The following is a 20,534-nucleotide window of genomic DNA, read 5'->3' on the forward strand; positions in this document are numbered from 1 at the left end:
AAGGTCTGTGGTTTTCTTCGGGCACTCCAGCTTCCTCCACCAATAAAAACTGACTGCCACGAAATAGCCTAAATGTGGTACTTAAAACTGGCGTTAAAACACTGAAAATCAAATCAAATTACTAGCTGTTATAACTATATGATAAAATCCAGCCACCACCAATATCTATGTCGTTCCAAACTTAAATAACAGGAGGATAGAGTTTTGGAATATGTCATTACACTTATAATGAATATATTCGCTACATTCAGGATGTTCTTTGTTGATATTTATAGATAATATAAAAATATGAGGGTCTGGAATTGGTATCCAGAATAGGGAATAATGGGTCAAAAATAATATCTCTGTATATATATTATCAGAAGTCTTTGAGTTCAACCACAGGCTCACCAGCCCAGGCTTGTAAAAGTGCTGATATAAGAGTTCTTCGTGATTCTGGAGACTGATTTAATAATCAGTTTAGTTTTTAGTTAACATATTTATTTATAGTGGATTAGGAAACAAGTTTTGAAACTTATATTAATCCCTTTCCACCTTGCCATCAGTGACCACTGTTGATAGTAAATAGTAAACGAATATATAAAAAAGAAGATGTGGTATGATTGCCAATGAGACAACTATCCACAAAAGACCAAAATGACACAAACATTAATAATTATAGGTCACCGTACGGCCTTCAACAATGAGCAAAGCCCATACCGCATATAGTCAGCTATAAAAGGCCCTGATAAGACAATGCTGTTTCTAGTATATTTATGCAAGTAACACAGTAAAACACAAAAGGAAATGAAAGTCCACTAACAAATTATGGATAAAAGGAGAAAGAAAAAAGCTGTTCTATCCCAAAGAAACAGTGGTTTATAAGAAGCAGACCATCAAAGTTGGATAAAAGGAATAATAAGATTTTAGGGATTTCCAAACAAGTCTTTTTCTATTAGGGTATACTTTTGAAAATTAAAAAAGAAAATGTGGTATGATTGCCTATGAGACAACTCTCCACAAGAGCACAAAATGACACAGAAATTAACAACTATAGGTCACCGTATGGCCTTCAACAATGAGCAAATTTCAGTTTTAAATTTGCCAGTATAATCTGCATCACAGGTTAAAGCATCGTTCTTGTAGAGACGTGCCTGAGAGAATCAATGACTCATTAGCCAAAGGATAGTGTGTCTTATTCTCTGCTGGTAAAACCCTTCCAACAAATCTTTGATGGGTCCTAGGTGACCTGCTCTTTGTAGATGAAAGAATTGGTTATAGAAATAGGCATGGTGTTGTTTCTTTGTGATTGAAATGATGTAAAAGTATACTGGGTGATAAAATTGATATTCAAGAGTTTGAATATGTTGTTACTGGGAGATAGAGTTTGAATATGAGCTGGATTTTTTGTTTTAGCAAGAATTAAGGGGAGATTAGGTGTTTTATTATAGAATGATATAAATGAAGGTAAAAAAAAACAGTTGTTATGTGTGATATGTGATAAAACTTAAAACTCCAATAACGTTCTATTTACCACCAGTCATATACCCCAGCTTTTCTTGACAAAATAAAACAGAAACACATCAATCCAATAAGCCTGCTTTTCAATAGAAGACAAGGTACTAGTCTCATTTGAATTATTAACGTTTTATATGTTGTTAAATGAATGTATATAGGTAACAAAATCTGAGACAAAGGCTTGTGAGACATGCTCTTTAAAACAACACGAAAAATAACACTTCCCTTGCATCATCAGTTTATCCTATGAAAAAAAGCATCCTTTCCTTACCTCAGTTTTCTCAATACAAAAAACAGCTGCCTCATTCATCTGTTTTATCCAACAAAAACAACACATCAGTTAACTCCACAATCCAACATATCTCATTTTGAGGTACGTACATGCCAAACACTTGTATGGCATCTACTACTAATATACTATTAATGATTTAATAGCTCTCCTGCGTGCATATAAATATATTTGATAATAAGTTAGTAGACTATTAGCTTTAATAGACGTGTGTGCAACTCAGTCACATCATTTTTTTTATTTCACAAAACAACATATTCACCTCTAATATCAGTACAAACCATCCCATTAAACATCGACTTATTGTATCAGTGCAACATGAAAACAAGACATCTACCTCTTGCATTTGTGTTCAAAATGACAACAACGCTACAACCTTTTGCAGTAGTGTTCAAAACGATAACATCAACCAACCTCTTACATCAGTGTACAACACGACAACAACTCATCTATCTCATCGTCAGTGCACAACACGAAAACAACAATCCCTCTCTTACATCAGCTTACTACACAAAAACAACACATCCACCTATTACATCAGTGTGCAACACAATAACAACACATCCACCTCTTACATAAGTGTGCAACAATGTACAACACGACAAGAAAAAATCCAACTCTTACATTAGTGTCAACGCAACAACAACACACCAACCTATAATATCAGTGTACAACACGATAAAGACAAATCCGCCTATTACTTCAGTGTACAACACGATAACACATCCACGTCTTACATCAGTATACATCACGACAACAACACCACAACCACCTCATACATTTGTGTATAATACGACAGCAAAACAGACACCTCTTACTTACATCAGTGTACAACACGAAAACAAAGTATCCACATATTACGTCAGTATACAACATGTCAATAACACATCCAACTCTTACTTCAAATAACAGCACAGCAACGAAACATCCACCTCTTACGTCAGTGTTTAACACGCAAATAACATATACAATAAACTCTTTCATCAGTATACAACACATCAATACCACATCCATGTCTTGCATCAGTGTACAACACGACAATTACATATCAACCTTCAACATCAGTGTGAAAACGACAACATTCGACCACCTTTTACATCAGTGTACAACACGACAACAACTTACATCAGTGTACAGCACTATAAAAACACATCCAACCATTACATCAGTGTACAACACGACAACAACAATTCCCCTCTTACATAAGAGTACAATACGACAAAAACACATCCACTTATTACATTTGTGTTCATCACAAAGACAACACATCCACATCTTACATCAGTGTTCAACATGTCAAAAACACTTCAACCTCTCATATCAGTATACAACATGACATCAAAAATATCCTTACATCACTGTACAACACGAACAACAAGCTCCTTCTTACATCAGTACACAACACGAAAACAGCATATCTACCTATAAGTGTGCAACATGACGACAACACAGCTAACTTTTACATCAGTGGTAATCACGACAACAACACTTCAACCTCTTGTATTAGTGTTCAAAACGACAACAACACACCCGCTTCATACATCAGTATACAACACGTCAACAACAGTTCCACATCTATCATCTGTATACAACATGACAACACCACATCCACCTATAACATCAGTTTTCAACACGACAACAACACGACCACATCTTACATCAGTTCACAACATGACAAAAACACTTCTATAACACACCAACCTCATGCATCAGTTAAAGACTACAGTAACATACCCATCTCTTACAACAGTGTACAACATAAAAACAACACTTCAATATATTGCATCAGTGAACAACACGACAAAAAAACATCCATCTCTGACATCAGTGTGCAACACGTCAATAAAACATCCACTTCATACAGCAGTGTACACCACCACAGCAACAAATATTCTATTACATTAGTGTACAGCACAAAAACAATTATCCCCAGCAACAACAGTAAACACCATTACAACCACACATCCACCTACTACATCAGAGTATACAATTATGATAACACATTCTCCTCTTATGTCAGTTTACAACATGACAACAAGACATGCCTCTTACGTAAGAGTACAACACGTCAATTACAAATCCACCTCTTACATCAGTATACAACACGACAACAACACATTCACCTTTTACAAAAGAGTAAAACACTACAACACCACATCCACCTCGAACATCAATGTGCAACACGAAATCAACACGGTATCATCTGAACAATTATAATATGTTTAAGACAAAATCACCGTATCAAACCACCACAGGTCTTCTTACACTCTTCGTATATTATTTCAATACAACAAACCTTGTCTTTATTAACGAATCTTCCATATAACCTATAATAACACATCAATGTTTTTTCGAGAAAATTGGCGGAATTGATCAACAAAATGATCAGCACTGCGATATTTTAAAATCAGTAAAAAACATCCATTATTTACATATTTAATATACAAAAATAACAAATAGAAAAGGTGAACAAACCACTACGATATGGTTATGACAATAGGAACTTGAAGCATATAGTTATAATCGTACATCTAATTGAGCAATTTTCAAATAATAACTTTGTGTACTGCTTTTTGATCATCATTTACATTGTTTTTCATCAATTTGGAGTGTACAGAATTTTTTTTTTTATTAAAAAGCAAGAACTGTTTCATCACAATATTGATTAAAAAGACAAACATTTATTTCTCGGTGTTTGTAGTCCTTTTTTGTAGATCTGTATAAAATGGTCACATGTTTATATATACACTATTGTTCAAAATACATTTGAGTATAGTTTCATATAGTATGTCCTTTGTATATCTGCATAAAATGGTAAATGTTAACATATACACAATTGTTAAAACTATAATTGAATATAGTTCCATATATTGTGGAATAGTTGGAGGGACATTGGTAACATATAAAGACACATTTCAACGCGCACAGTTTATAATCAATGAATTACGTTTTCTTTAACACCACATCACCACATATGTCTATACCGACGACTTCCTCCCCTTTTAATTTAAATTCACATGCGTTGACGGCTTTGAATGGATCATCATTTGGTTGTGTCCCTTTGATCATGGCCGTTATAGGATCGCCATCATCATTAGTTAAGAAAAGACGTAATGTATTGGGATCTGGGTGGTTTCTTTGTCTGTTCAGATGATATTCAGCAAAACCTGGAATGGATTAAAATGAGAATAATCTGTTATACAAAAAAGTACACTTTTACTAAAAACAGGTTTTAAACGAAGAGTGTAACAGTAATATGAAAATAAAGAGAAAAATCGCAGAAAAATACTGCTAATTTATTGGCACTTTTTAATGAGTTATACGTTTTATTATTGTGTTCATATAAAAGACAGGCAAAGTACTAGTAGTATGATCAAAAACTAACAATTTTTCATTCATATACAATTCATTCATTTAAACCATGACTTCAATGTTGGTTATTCTCTGAAAACTTTCAGAAGGTTAAATAGATATTAAAAGAATATAGTTTTTTTCTCTTAAGAATCATCGATGCAGAAAACTTTGATCGAGTCATGTGAAGAGCAGTATGGTACGCCATTCCATTTTCACAGCTCTCCACCAGAGACCAAATGATGTAGAATTAACAATTATCGTTATTTTAGGAAATTCTCCTTTTCATCTTACTGACTGATAACTTCCAATGCCAGCGCAGTAGAGTGATATGAAAAATTATCGCTAGAAATTAAGGGCGCCCGTGCTGTTGTCAATGAAATTAACAACGTTGTCATAGATAAAACAGCGATAAACAGATTATCATTGATCATCTCAACTTTTCTCGATTGCCTTTCTCACTTAAGCCACACCGGCTCAAGCGAAAAAATCAATCTCGTTGAAATAACTAACGATACTTATAGATTAATAGATGATGATCCGTTTATAGATTATAGATTACCGCATGGCCTTCAACAATAAGCAAACCCATAACACATAGTAAGCTATTAAAGGCCCCAAACAGACAAATGGAAACTATACCAAAGAACTGGTTAAGTACACAATAAAAGATAAACAATTATGATGTAGAGAAACAAACAACGAACAGTGAATTACAGACTCCTGACTTTTGACTAGCACACATAAAATGTGGCGGATTAAACATGTTTGCTGGTGCCAAACCTTCCCCCGTAAGTTCTTAACATACTAGTTAGTAGAGCAGCTCAATTTGTAGTTGAACCTTTACTGAATGCCACTAAATCTGGACGGTTTTGTATAATTTAAGCCAGAATTTAAGAAGCTAGTAAGGATAACCTTTACTTATTTACTTTTTATGACCCATTTATGAGCATTATGTTTTCTGGTCTGTGCGTCCGTTTGTTCGTGTGTCCCACTTCATGTTAAAGTTTTTGGTCCAGGTAGTTTATGATGAAGTTGAAGTCTAATCAATTTGAAACTTAGTAAACATGTTCCCTATGATATGATCTTTCTAACTTCAATGCCAAATTAGAGATTTTACCTCATTTTCACGGTCCACTGAACATAGAATATGATAGTGCGGATGGAGCACCCCTGTATTTGGGACACATTCTTGTTTATTTATAAAATTGGTTTTTTTTTCTGCATCCAACAGTTTAATTATTGCAGTGAAAACAAAATGGGTAGCTGATGATGAAAGGCTGTATACAACTTTAACATTAGTTATGCGTAAAAAAATCGATTCTTACATGTTTTGTAAATTTCAATTTTATATTGAATTTGCCGGTATAAAATAATAACACATGGTATGATTGACAATGAGACAACTCTCCACAGAAACCAAATGACATTGAGGTTAACAGCATATATATATATAAATGTCAAGATTTTAAACGATTCCACTTATACTAGTTATTTCATTATTTTTTCTTTGCTATAATACCCATAGAATGTAACTCACCATCTCCTTTTTCACCTAACGAGACTTCCTTCCATTGTTCCGGTAACAAACTGTCAATCAGACTCACCATTTTGGTTTTCCTCTCTGAAAATGTAAAATGTATATTGCTTAGTAATATCATTAGTGGGATAGGGGTCTCAAACCTGCTCCCTTTAAAACATCAGTTTAATGAGAAAACTTCTCTAGCCTCAAACTAAGCAAAGCGATAAATATAGATTCTGTACCCTTTTATCGAATGCGAAAAGGTTCTAGTTGTTTCTCTAGCTACATCGAAGAAGAGATACTTCTCATTGAACCTTTTCAAATTTCGTATTCTCTTATATAGAGCAGATTTCCTACAGTCACAGATTAAGTACATACTTTATACAAGTTATTATAGTTACAATTTTGGAACATATTTTCATGGTTTTAATAAATTCTGTATCAGATTTAATATTGAGTTATGACCATCCAAGTTAAATGGAAAAGTATTAAAAAAAATCGTAACATTTAGAATTTGCCAGAAAATATAATGCAGCTTGCCAATATTTTTTAAATTTTTATTTTCTTTGTCTCTGCTTTATTAATTAGACAAGAAAAGAAAAGAAAACGTTGCTATTTTGATTAAGCTGCACCTCGCTAGTTTCTCATCTTTCATCATTGCATTGTGAAATTAGTTTGTCAGATCTCTGTTGTTTTACATTAATCATCGGAATCTCTTGTATCGGAAAACACATTTTCTCTTATAACAATCATACTAATTATAGAACTACAATTACGATAATCACAAAACTACAGTGCAACAATACAACAATGATGGGACAAATGTTATGGACAGTGATCACCACTGCAAATAATTTGTTAGAACCAGTGATCAGTTTCACAAAAGAAATCTTACGACAACAGTTGATCGTAAGTTATGAACAATCATTTAAGTTCTACTGAAATATAAACTAATGTCCTACCAGTGGTTTTTGTGAATAGAGTCGCAGCATATTTAAAATTAACTTTAATCTACAAATTTTGTGTGAAAAAAATCTGCCAAAAAGTGAAGCATATCACTACCACATTTAGATTGGTATTTATATATTCTCCTGTATACATATAAAGTAGAAATTTAAAACGACGAAAGACAGTACATATAGTTTTACTTTCGATATAGATAATAATTAGTATTATCATGATAGCACAAATATTGAAAGCCGTTCTAACCTTTTTCGTTTATTTGAAATGGGAATAAATCACGTATTTTGGGTTTATAACTTTTAAATACAGAAGGACTCTTTATAAAATATAAAATCTGAACGATTCACAATGGGGATTACTCGCAAATTTGTTTGCGCTGGAATTTGTTCATTGGTTATCTAACAAGAATAGGAGCTCAACATTATCATTTTCCCCTAAACAGTTTTGATCCAGTCAAATAAAGTTCAGCATTTGTATAATTAAACACAAGTTCTGTTTTTTCACAGAACGCATTTGTGTGTTGTTTTGTAAAATATCAGACAGTATTGCGATAAGAGTCGGTCAAATATCAAATACACATAATAAGTAACATGGCTTTTTAATTATAACTTTGGCATGTAAGCATTTATATATATATATCAATGTACGAAACGTTCCATGGTCATTTTAAAAATGTGATAATCAAAAACATGTTCGACGAAAAGACGAAATTATCAGCAAAAATGGGTGCCTGAATTTATGAATGAAATTATCGTTCAACCTGCATGAACACTTGGAAACTATACCATATAAGTATGAAATGCATTTTAAGTATTACCTTTTCCCCATTTTATACTTTATTTATTGTTTGTATAGGTTATTAGAGGCATGTAATATTACGATAAAGCTTACATGTGTAATTTCTTGTCTAGCTTTTGATTGGACTTAAAAATATCACTGAGAAACTCTTATCCGAGCTCTTATTCTTTTTATGATTTACTGATAATCTTTCGTTAATACATCATCCATCTATCATTGGATATTAAGCGAACTGGCGAAAGATGGAAACAATTAACCTGTCAGCCGAACACCCGTGTTGTCATTATCGGATTAATTATCGTGCACTTTAGGATTATGTCTTGTGCGGGGTCTTGTGTAACAAGTCTGGCGGTTAAAAGTACATCTGCAACCTCCTGAGAGAACACGATATGACAAATGCATGCAGCAGATGGCACACACGGATATTTATTGAAGACAGAGATGACTTTTACTTACGAAAAAAATAATTTCATTGAATAAATAACGTAATTCCATAATCGAACATTATTGTAGTGCCAAAACATTGGGATTGGTAACCTGAGATTTATAGATACAGGAAACTTGAAAATAACCAAACTTTTATACAAGCTTTAAGGAGGTTTAAAGATAGGGGTGCTGATCCCGAAATCCCGGGTTTAAAAACATAAATCCCGAAATACCGGGCTTAATAACACGAAATCCCGAGGTCCCGAAATTGGAAAAAAAGAATTCCCAGATCCCGAAAGGGTCAATCCCGAGCTTAAAAACACCTGATCCCGGAGTCCCGATACAAGTCCTATCCCCCTCCTTTAAAGTGTTTGCGTGATTTGATTGAAAACAAATTAATAATCTGTGTGGTACAATGTAAAATTTAGTTTTATAAATCATGGCAAGCAATCATATCATATCAGTTAAGAAATGTACATAATTTCTAGTAATATAAAGGATTTCCTTTTCATAAGAAATCATAAAACTTCGGACAATAAAACGGCTGAAAAATAAATATGCAGACACGGACTTACCCAACTTCTGAAGTATACTAAAGATAATGCCAAGAAGAAATCCGTTACTTAATATATTACCATCACTTAACCTGAATGATTTGCTTAATAATGTTTTGTGACATAATACTTCGGAAATGCATTAACTAATGCTGGTTTCTGATTGGATGCAGACCTTTACTACTACTTTCTGATTGGATAAATTAGGAATAATGTATTGAATGAATAGAAATGCTCAGGGGTTTATTCTGTGTATAACAGCATTACCATAGATGTAATATGGTATGACTAAATCTGGTGTTTTCAAACTGACCATATCCATCTGTTATTTGTTAAAAACACATATGAAGCATAAGAAATTGTTCTCTGAAATATGGAAAGGGAAAACGTAGGTTTGGGTTTCATCATAATCATTGATTATACGATAAACCAGTTACTTTTAATATGTTGCATGGGCGGATCCAGGATTTTGAAAGAGGTTTGGCTAAATTATTCTAGATAGTTAGATATATACCGCGAGCGGTCCCGGGCGAAACATTTTGTGGACGATTTTATAACAAAAGTTTATATATCTGGTAAAACATGACATTATTAATTAATTGTTTGGACGTACGATGACTATGGACATTGGAACCTCCTATGGTGTGAACTAGTTTTTTTCTAATGTCGTTCAATATATCCTATTTTCTAAGCAATACATCTATAAATCGCAAATTAAAATGTATACGTAGTTTTCGGACATAGATGAATAACCAATTAGGAACAAAATAGATATCTGACAAATTGCAAACTTATTTTACCAATTTGCATACATGTACACAAGTAAATTAAGACTTACTTTTCTAAAATGAATTACTTATTAAAGTTATATGTCCAATTGCCTCTTCCTTAGGAAATACAGTGATGCCACAAATTATACAATCTTACACAACTTCCACTCCCTTCCTCTTGAAAAGAAAATATGTATGCGTACGTTGTTATAATAAATCACATTTTCTACGTGCTTGCCACTCACTCAACTTCAATCCTAATATTACACACTCATTTACTATCCCTGCATGTGGGAGGATGTACTTATCTCTCAAAAAATCATCAGTTTTGATAATTTAATTAAACAAATCGGAATCAACCTGTATCGAATTTACATTCTTCTCATTTTTAACACATACATTTTTTCATATAATCAGAGAGAAGTTTGGGGATTTTTTTGTTAAAATAAAAGAAGGACGTCTATAGCTTTTAGGTTACTATGTCTTTTTTTTCTATCATATGCATTATATATTTAGAGATAACAGTACAGTAGTTGAAGAGTTGCCACCGTCAATTTTGATTTGACGGCTGAAAATTTCCGTTTACTGTCTCCTCTGCGCGTCGCCAGTAAACCTGCTTTTTCGACCGTCAAATCGCCAATTAATTTTGGCAACTCTACAACTACAGTACTGTTATTCCTTAAATGGTATATATGACCCCTTGCGGAGTCCGGTGAAAAACAAATGGGCGATTTTATGCCACGAAAAGTTAGATATTTTCCGATCACTGGTTTGTAATCATAGAATAATGTGACAAATATCACAGAACATTGCTCAAAATGTCATAATAAAAATAAACTTCCGTACAAAAAGTATTTCATTTTGTCTTAGATAGTCGTAGATATAGTAATTAAGATGTAATTACAAAGGAAAACATAATACGCGTGAACAATGTAACAGCCAATTATAAGATGGGATACCGCTTTGTAACAGTCAATTTTAAGATGGAATACCGCTTTACTATTCCGTTTATTCTAGGAGATGTAAATATTTGATTATTTACGCAGATCTTTCATTACCAGACTGTTAAATGAGATTTCCCGACCAGCTGTTGTATAACTAGATTACTTATATCAAAGAGATCGGACATTCCACAGACATCTGACATAATTCACGATATTATATTTTATTTTCCAAATCATAAGGCCTACAATTAAGAGCATACACATCAGATACAACAATAAAAGTAATGGAGTCAACAATAAGACATTACAATATGACATAAACATTACTAGAAGCCTCAATCAGAATCAGAACAAATGTATAAAAAAAAAAGAAAAAAACCTCAAACATACAAAAATACAATGATATATAACAAACCTGTTCTCCTAAAGTTAAAATTAAAAAGTTACATTTTGTTTAATCAATGTTATCTAAGTATAGAGCACACCACTGTTGAATTCTGGTACCACTTTTACCAAACAGATTATATATTCATTTTATATCTGCAAGATATGGGCGAACTTTGGTTTTCATAAACACAGTATATATATACAAGAAGAGACTTTAAAAGTGTCTGTTTTTGTTTTTTAATAGTAAACAAAAAGACGTATTATAGTAATTGTCTGTTGTTGTTTACATGTATACAAAAAGACAGACTAGAGTAATTGATTGTTGTTGTTTACAAGTATACAAAAATACAGACTAGAGTAATTGATTGTTGATGTTTATAAGTATACAAAAAGACAGACTAGAGTAATTGATTGTTGTTGTTTACAAGTATACAAAAAGACGGACTAGAGTAATTAATTGTTGTTGTTTACAAGTATACAAAGAGACGGACTAGAGTAATTGCCTGTTGATGTTTACATGTATACAAAAAGACGGACTAGAGTAATTGATTGTTGTTGTTTAAAAGTATACAAAAAGACAGACTAGAGTAATTGTTTGTTGTTGTTTACAAGTATACAAAAAGACGGACTAGAGTAATTTTTTGTTGGTGTTTACAAGTAAACAAAAAGACGTATTATAGTAATTGTCTGTTGTTGTTTACATATATACAAAAAGACAGACTAGAGTAATTGATTGTTGTTGTTTACAAGTATACAAAAAGACGGACTAGAGTAATTGATTGTTGTTGTTTACAAGTATACAAAGAGACGGACTAGAGTATTTTTTGTTGTTGTTTACAAGTATACAAAGAGACGGACTAGAGTATTTTTTGTTGTTGTTTACAAGTATACAAAGAGACGGACTAGAGTATTTTGTTGTTGTTGTTTTCAAGTATACAAAGAGACGGACTAGAGTATTTTTTTGTTGTTGTTTACAAGTATACAAAGAGACGGACTAGAGTATTTTGTTGTTGTTGTTTACAAGTATACAAAGAGACGGACTAGAGTATTTTGTTGTTGTTGTTTACTGAAATTTCTAAGAAGTCAGCTACAAAGAAGTTTTTTGAGTTGATGTGCTTTTTTAGTATGAGTTCATTCAATTGTATCGACCAAAATTTTTATTTGAAAATTGATTGATTGATTTTTCATAAATATTCATCTTGAAATGTTTTATCAGATGGCATCCAACTCTAGCAGCATATCATTATTACCATTGTTGTTGATGGCTGATTCTGCACTAGAACAGTAATTTAAAGCGGTTGTGTGTAATTAGACAGACATCAAGTAAGCACTCAAAACGAACTACTAGACAATCAAGTATAATAAATAAAGCAACAATAAAACCTATCATTACTTTTATCCTCCTCCTCGAACAAATGATCATCCTTCTCATTTATTGTCGGTATTTCGGTAGATGAGAAAGAAGAACATCAGAATGTAGTATCTGCATACATTAAATGCAAAGAACGTAAATTCCAAGCGTTAGTAACCTATGTACTTAACACATTACTGTTGGTGATAATATGTACTCGGTCTTTGACCTGGTTTATTAAGGATTGATGCTCTATCTTGCTCTATAATTTTACTGAAAATTATTCGTTTTCTGCTTAATTTTACATTTAAAATTTAATCTTCATCATTACGAAAGAGTAGATGTGTAAACCATACATCAAACATCAATGAAATAGTTATATTTACAATTGTATACAAAGCACGTTTTACTTCAGTGTAAGAAGGCATTTGATAAGAATAAGATAATGGGAAAACGAAAGCCATCTCATTCAAATATGAATCACGCTTTACAAATAGATCGGAAACATACAGGACTCAAATGGGGGTGAAATGGATACACTAATTTATGAGGCTTTCAATTGGTAATGCTAGTAGATAGACATGTTATAATTCTCTCGATAATTCTATATCGCCACGATAATTAATAACATTTCAACAAAAAATATGGCTGTTTATACCAATGAGAAAACTTTAATATTGACTGGGATTATAGTAAAAAGACTGAGACTATTGTAAAATTACTTAGTAAAACGACTGAGATTGTAGTAAAACTGATGAGATTGTAGTAAAAAGTCTGAGATTGTAGGTAGGCGACTGAGATTGTAGTAAAACGACTGAGATTATAGTAAAACGACTGAGATTGTAGTAAAACCACTGATATTGTAGTAAAACAACTGAGTTTGTAGTAAAACTGATGAGATTGTAGTAAAACTACTGAGATTGTAGTAAAACCACAGAGATTATAGTATTTAACGACTGAGATTGTAGTTAAAGGACCGATATTGTAGTAAAACCACTGATATTGTAGTAAAACGACTGAGATTATAGTAAAACTGATGAGATTGTAGTAAAACCACTGACATTGTAGTTAAACGACTGAGATTGTAGTAAAACCACTGATATTGTAGTAAAACGATTGAGATTATAGTAAAACTGATGAGATTGTAGTAAAACCACTGATATTGTAGTTAAAGTGACAAACGACTGAGATTGTAGTAAAACGACTGAGATTGTAGTAAAACCACTGATATTGTAGTTTAACGACTGAGATTGTAGTAAAACTACTGAGATTGTAGTAAAACCACTGATATTGTAGTTTAACGACTGAGATTGTAGTAAAACTACTGAGATTATAGGTAAGCGACTGAGAGTGTAGTAAAACGACTGAGATTATAGTTAAACTGATGAGATTGTAGTAAAACCACTGATATTGTAGTTAAACGACTGAGATTATAGTAAAACGACTGAGATTGTAGTAAAACTACTGATATTGTAGTAAAACGATTGAGATTATAGTAAAACGACTGAGATTGTAGTAAAACGACTGAGATTGTAGTAAAACGACTGAGATTATAATAAACGACTGAGATTGTAATAAACGACTGAGATTGTAGTAAAACGACTGAGATTGTAGTAAAACGACTGAGATTGTAGTAAAACGACTGATATTGTAGTAAAACGACTGATATTGTAGTAAAACCACTGATATTGAAGTTAAACGACTGAGATTGTAGTAAAACTACTGATATTGTAGTAAAGCGACTGTGATTGTAGTAAAACGACTGATATTGTAGTAAAACCACTGATATTGTAGTTAAACGACTGAGATTGAAGTTAAACGACTGAGATTATAATAAACGACTGAGATTGTAATAAACGACTGAGATTGTAGTAAAACGACTGAGATTGTAGTAAAACGACTGAGATTGTAATAAACGACTGAGATTTTAGTAAAACGACTGATATTGTAGTTAAACGACTGAGATTGTAGTAAAACCACTGATATTGTAGTAAAACGATTGAGATTATAGTAAAACTGATGAGATTGTAGTAAAACCACTGATATTGTAGTTAAACGACTGAGATTGTAGTAAAACGACTGATATTGTAGTAAAACCACTGATATTGTAGTTAAACGACTGAGATTGTAGTAAAACTACTGAGATTGTAGTAAAGCGACTGTGATTGTAGTAAAACGACTGATATTGAAGTAAAACCACTGATATTGTAGTTAAACGACTGAGATTGTAGTAAAACTACTGAGATTGTAGGTAAGCGACTGAGAGTGTAGTTAAAACGACTGAGATTATAATAAACGACTGAGATTGTTGTAAAACGACTGAGATTGTAGTAAAACGACTGAGATTGTAGTAAAGTGACTGTGATAACAGTAAAACGATTGAACTTGTAGTAAATGACTGAGATTGCAGTAAAACGATTGAGATTATAGTTAAACGACTGAGATTGTTGTAAAACGACTGAGATTGTAGTAAAACGACTGAGATTGTCGTAAAGTGACTGTGATAACAGTAAAACGATTGAACTTGTAGTAAAATGACTGAGACTGCAGTAAAACGATTGAGATTATAGTTAAACGACTGAGATTGTTGTAAAACGACTGAGATTGTAGTAAAACGACTGAGATTGTCGTAAAACGACTGAGACTATTTAAGAAGATTATAGTAAAATCAACATATTTGCTGCTACGACTGATATTACTAACAATGTTATTAGTCGACAAGTTTCAACATTACTATTAAAAAATATCAGAAGCAAAGTCATTAGAATATTAACCCCGAAATCATTGGTTGTAGTATTTCTACAATTTGGTCCATTTGTGTTCTACGATGACTCAGGCTCAATTTATTAGTCCTATTACGGTATAACATCATTTTGCTTTTGTCCTTATACATGTCCTTGATGTCTCAATTATCAATATTAGAAAAGATTTTTTTCTTAACCATTTGTTCCTATCATTTTCTCTCAAAGAGCTTTATAGAGAAGCTTAAACAAAATAAGAAAAAAATAAATTGCGTATAATCATGAAATCAATCATTGCTTGAAATTAAAAGGGGAGATATGAAAAAAGAGGGAAGAAAGATACTAGGGGACAGTCAAACTCATAAATCGAAAAGAAACTGACTATACCATGGCTAAAAATCAAAAAGACAAAAAGACAAATAATAGTACTCAAGAAACGAATGAGAAAACAAAAGACTGAGCAACACGAACCCTACAAAAAACTGGGGATGATCCCAGGTGCTCCGGAGGCAATAAAAACAAACGAGTGCCATGGAATTAACATATAAAACAGAGGAAAGAAGAAGAGAAACATGTCCACATACTCAAAACACTAAAGATTAAGTATGAACCATACACAGGGAATAAACTCATGAGGTATGGAGGGGATCGCATTTCTAGCTCAACCAGTGGTACCCATTGTGATATTCCTGCTTAATCCTTTCAAGAAAGATATCCGATGGTAAGGCAGTGGACGGTATACATAATTGAACCATTACCGATGAAAAAAAATCTATAACATTAGATAAAACATCACCAAATATAAAAGGTGACATTTCTCGCATTGAATATACTAAACACTTGATTATTGCGTATACCGAGAAATTCATATGCAGATATTCTTAAATTGACGGTGAAAAAATTATCTTATCTCTCGACCTTCAACAACGAGAAAAACTGTATATACCTAACTGTTAGTTCAAAACACACATTTTATATAAAAAGAAAAGATAACAAAAAAACACAAACAAAAGTAAAAAAGAGTAAGCTTACCGTTATTTTCGGTTGGACTAAATCAATTGTAAGAGAAAAGTTAGAATGAATTAACCGTTTACCACCCGTCAGTTATATACTACAAACTGATTGGTTAATTACTGTCATTAATCTAATTATTATATTTGGCTGAACGGTATTATGTACCTTTGTCTATACTATGTATACACACTTGGCAATACTCTATGATTCCTCTATGTACAAGATTGACAGTGATAATATTTACTTAGGCAAAACCACAACTCCTGTAACAATGAAATAAAACAAAACTCTGTGACAACCAAATTAAGTCGAGTAAAAAACCTATAAGCTTTCTTGAGCAGTTGAGTTTTCTCTTTTTATCTCTGGTCTTTATTTATATTGGTGTTACACTATCAGCAACACTACTGGTTTGAGTAGTCATCGCGCTTTGATAACGATTTTAAGTTTGTTGTGAAATCTCCAAAATTCCTATCATATTTCTACATCATAAAATCTAAATTAGTTTAAAGATATTTATTAATAGTGGATTGGTAAACAAGTTTTGCAACTTATCTTAATCCCTTTCCACTTTGCGGGTGCGAGTGCTGCCTTGTAGTGGCATTAGTCTGCTCTTTTTCGAAATATACAAGGGTGTCTTTTACGTGCAAGATATATGTCTCTCTCTAAACACGGGTCAGCCATTTATCGTCCCCTTCCGTTGGACTATCATCGTTTCCTCAAGACCATACTCGAAAATGGTGTCAAGGGAGAGCCGAAAATTCAGTCCCTGAAATTTTCATCCCGGAACTGGAATCGAACCAGGAAACTTTGTGTTGGTAGTCTGATGCACTAACCACAAACACCACGGCTCTCTAAATAGATCAGATCATACAGATAAGGAAATCACATAAAACTAAATATCAAAATGCATTTCAGATAATAATAGATATGCGCTACTCTGTTAAAAAAAGCCTCTCTAGTGATAGTACCGAACGACGCTATACAAAGAAGACATTTATTGGATAATTTTATTTGTACCAAAGTAATTTTTGATACAGCTCATGCAGTTCTTGTCTTTATTGATTGCTTTGTGTAAAATTGAGCTTAATCTACACAAGCATGTACACAGAAAAACACAAACATAAAAAGTTTATTATATTTAGTACCTCTTTTTGAGTGCAGTTCAATTGGGACAACAAGTAAGGAATTCGAGGTAGAGTGGAATTAATCCTTGCAGTGTTCTGTCACCGACATGTCAAACAAAACTTATGCTGAGTGTACGAATGGTAAAAACAGGTCAGAATCAATGTCAACGAAAATGAAATAGATAATGGTATGTTCTATAACTGAACAACCATTTAAGATAGTGTTCGAAGTAATAACCAGAACAGGCCGAGAGAAAAAAAACTCGAAAAAAGCAAGAATATATACATGGATCCGAGCATGGATCGATCATGAAATGCTGTCAAGTTATATAAGACGCCTAGTATATGACGAATGTCAAAATATAATTGAGAATGGAAATGGGGAATGTGTCAAAGAGACAACAACCCGACCAAAGAACAGACAACAGCAGAAGGTCACCAACAGGTCTTCAATGCAGCGAGAAATTTTCGCACACAGAGGCGTCCTTCAGCTGGCTCCAAAACAAATATATATTTTTGGTCTTTTGGAAAATGTTGTTTGTGCTGTATTTACACCCTTCTTCAACGAAATTTGTTTTACATGCACACGTATAAAAATTGCAGTTTTTATCCAACTCTATCATAGGTTTGAACGTAGTTTTCAATTTAGACTTGTTTATATATATATATACATGTATATACTAGCTCAGTGACAATTAACGCCATACTAAACTCCAAATGTCAAAACATGCTTTCTATCAAGTTTAGTACCTTGATTGGAATTTTACAGGAGTCGTTTCTGTAGCAAAATATTATATACTTTTAGAAGATTGTTTTTCTAGTTTTTGTAACATTTAATTCATATCATTACAACGGTCCAGCGTTTGAAAATTAAGCCAGACCGTAATTGATATATAATCGTATATTCATTATAGCTCATTGTCGGGAATTGGACCTGCTGTTGTGAATTGATTATTCTCCTTTGTGTCGGTAACTGCATCTCATTAAATCTCAATATTGCAATAAAGTGCAATCTGATAATAGATGTTACACAATTTCAGGAGGAAACAATCTGCTTCATATCAAGATAATCAATTGTGTCCTTTCAGTAAAACTAACATACCAAACAATCTGTTATGATTAATTGATTGATGGTTGCTTTACGCCGCCTCAACACAGAAAGTCTGTATCGGCGATAATATGTTTTGTAATTCAGAGATATGTATGAATTTTGAACTGCATGTATATTTTGAATGTTACCTTGAAATGTCTTCATTAGAAATATATTTATTTTGCTGCAGACATGGCTCTTGTAAATCCAATAAATTTACAATGTAAATAGTATGTTATGACTACTGTCATACACAAGGTGCATATCTGTACATAAATATATATCTGGTCTTGTCTCCTCCATTCGACATGTCTGTCAAAGAGGACCGTACATTATGTATGGTGCTATATCATTCTAGAAAGATTGTCAAACTAGATGATAGATACTTCTATAAAACCTTGAAGTATACCACTGTTTTAAAAGACACAAGAAAGAATACAGGTATTACTGACAGACAGATCAACAAGATAAAGATCGACAAGATTGTATGTCTATGTACCATGTTTATAATGATAGGTTGTCGAAGCATACTGTTGCTTGTACAGATTCAAGTTATACTAGGTCCATGTCTCCCACACCAAATATAGCACATTTATAATAGAGGTATTACAAGCCTCGGCTACATTCTAAACTTGCATTCCTATAACAAGGATATGCAGATATGATTGCAACCAGCCTACCAATTCTAAAACTGTAATTACAATATTATAAATTGGACCTGCTGTTGTGAATCAATTCTACCTCCTTGTGCGGGTAATTACATCTCATGAAATCTTAATACTACAATAAAGGTGCAAACTGATAACACATATTACACAATATCAGGAGGAAACAATATACTTTATATAATTAAACAATGTCTGAAGCAAACAACATGCTTTATATAATTAAACAATGTCTGAAGCAAACAACATGCTTTATATTAAGCTTATCAATTATGCCATTTCACTAATAAATAAAAGATGAAATACTACAGTACATACAAAAACAATTATTTAATTCATATAATGTCCGTAAGGAGATAAGATGCTTATCCACTTCGCGATTTTTACACGTGGGTCTGACGATTTTGTTATTTCAAATAAATTTATTTTCAACGTTAGAAGATTTTTTTCTTTTGTGTTTTAAACATTAAACATCGCTTGCTATGAATTCTGCATAAACATTCAACTCCCTCAACCCCTCTATCAGAAGTTAGGTGTACAACTTTTTCGGAATAATTCTAAATTTCAATTATATTTGGAAAAAAAGGAAGTAGAAGAAAATAGCTTAACCAAACTCATGATTTTGTAAAGTATAACGTCAATAAAAGCTATGAGAGCCTTATACCGTCCGTTCGGTCGTGCGGTGACCTATAGTTGTTAATTTCTGTGTCATTTGATCTGTTTTGGAGAGTTGTCTCATTGGCAATCATACCACATCTATTTTTTTACCGCTATTTTGTTTTTGTTTCGAATAGTTAACGTAGAACTGGTTATAAAACAAAATTACTAGTATTCTGCATCAGTGATGTGATGAATGCACGTGTTCCTGATAATTAGAACAGCCATACATTGTAATTAACCTGAAGAATCCAAAGGGCTTTTACCTCAACCAGACTCAAGCTGGCAGCCACTTTTATCGGCCAATCAAGTTAGCAGCCACTTTTTTCCCGCAGCCAATTTTGACGATATGTCTAAAAACCAAAAAACCGCATGAGACTCAAACGTTCCA

The 20,534-nt window shown here is 32.7% G+C and overlaps 1 protein-coding gene across 4 annotated transcripts in view; it reads right to left on the reverse strand.

Moving 5' to 3' along the window:
• Nucleotides 1-4,210: 4,210 nt before the first annotated feature.
• LOC134712816 (uncharacterized) overlaps nucleotides 4,211-20,534 on the reverse strand; it is a 55,054-nt gene continuing 38,730 nt past the window's right edge. Inside the window, exons 1-3 of one of the 4 annotated variants that reach the window (XM_063574725.1) lie at nucleotides 16,626-16,721; nucleotides 6,678-6,761; nucleotides 4,211-4,953 (exon numbers count right to left, since the gene is read on the reverse strand). In XM_063574725.1, coding sequence (XP_063430795.1) covers nucleotides 4,730-4,953; nucleotides 6,678-6,747 — 294 coding nt within the window. In that variant the 5' untranslated portion in view covers nucleotides 6,748-6,761; nucleotides 16,626-16,721 and the 3' untranslated portion in view covers nucleotides 4,211-4,729. Of the gene's footprint in view, nucleotides 4,954-6,677; nucleotides 6,762-9,421; nucleotides 9,551-10,238; nucleotides 10,417-16,625; nucleotides 16,722-20,534 lie in introns of those variants that run through there. The other 3 variants (XM_063574729.1, XM_063574726.1, XM_063574727.1) reach the window with 3 other exon arrangements.

Source organism: Mytilus trossulus, chromosome 3, assembly GCF_036588685.1.
Source record: "Mytilus trossulus isolate FHL-02 chromosome 3, PNRI_Mtr1.1.1.hap1, whole genome shotgun sequence".
NCBI classification, from domain to species: Eukaryota; Metazoa; Mollusca; class Bivalvia; order Mytilida; family Mytilidae; genus Mytilus; species Mytilus trossulus.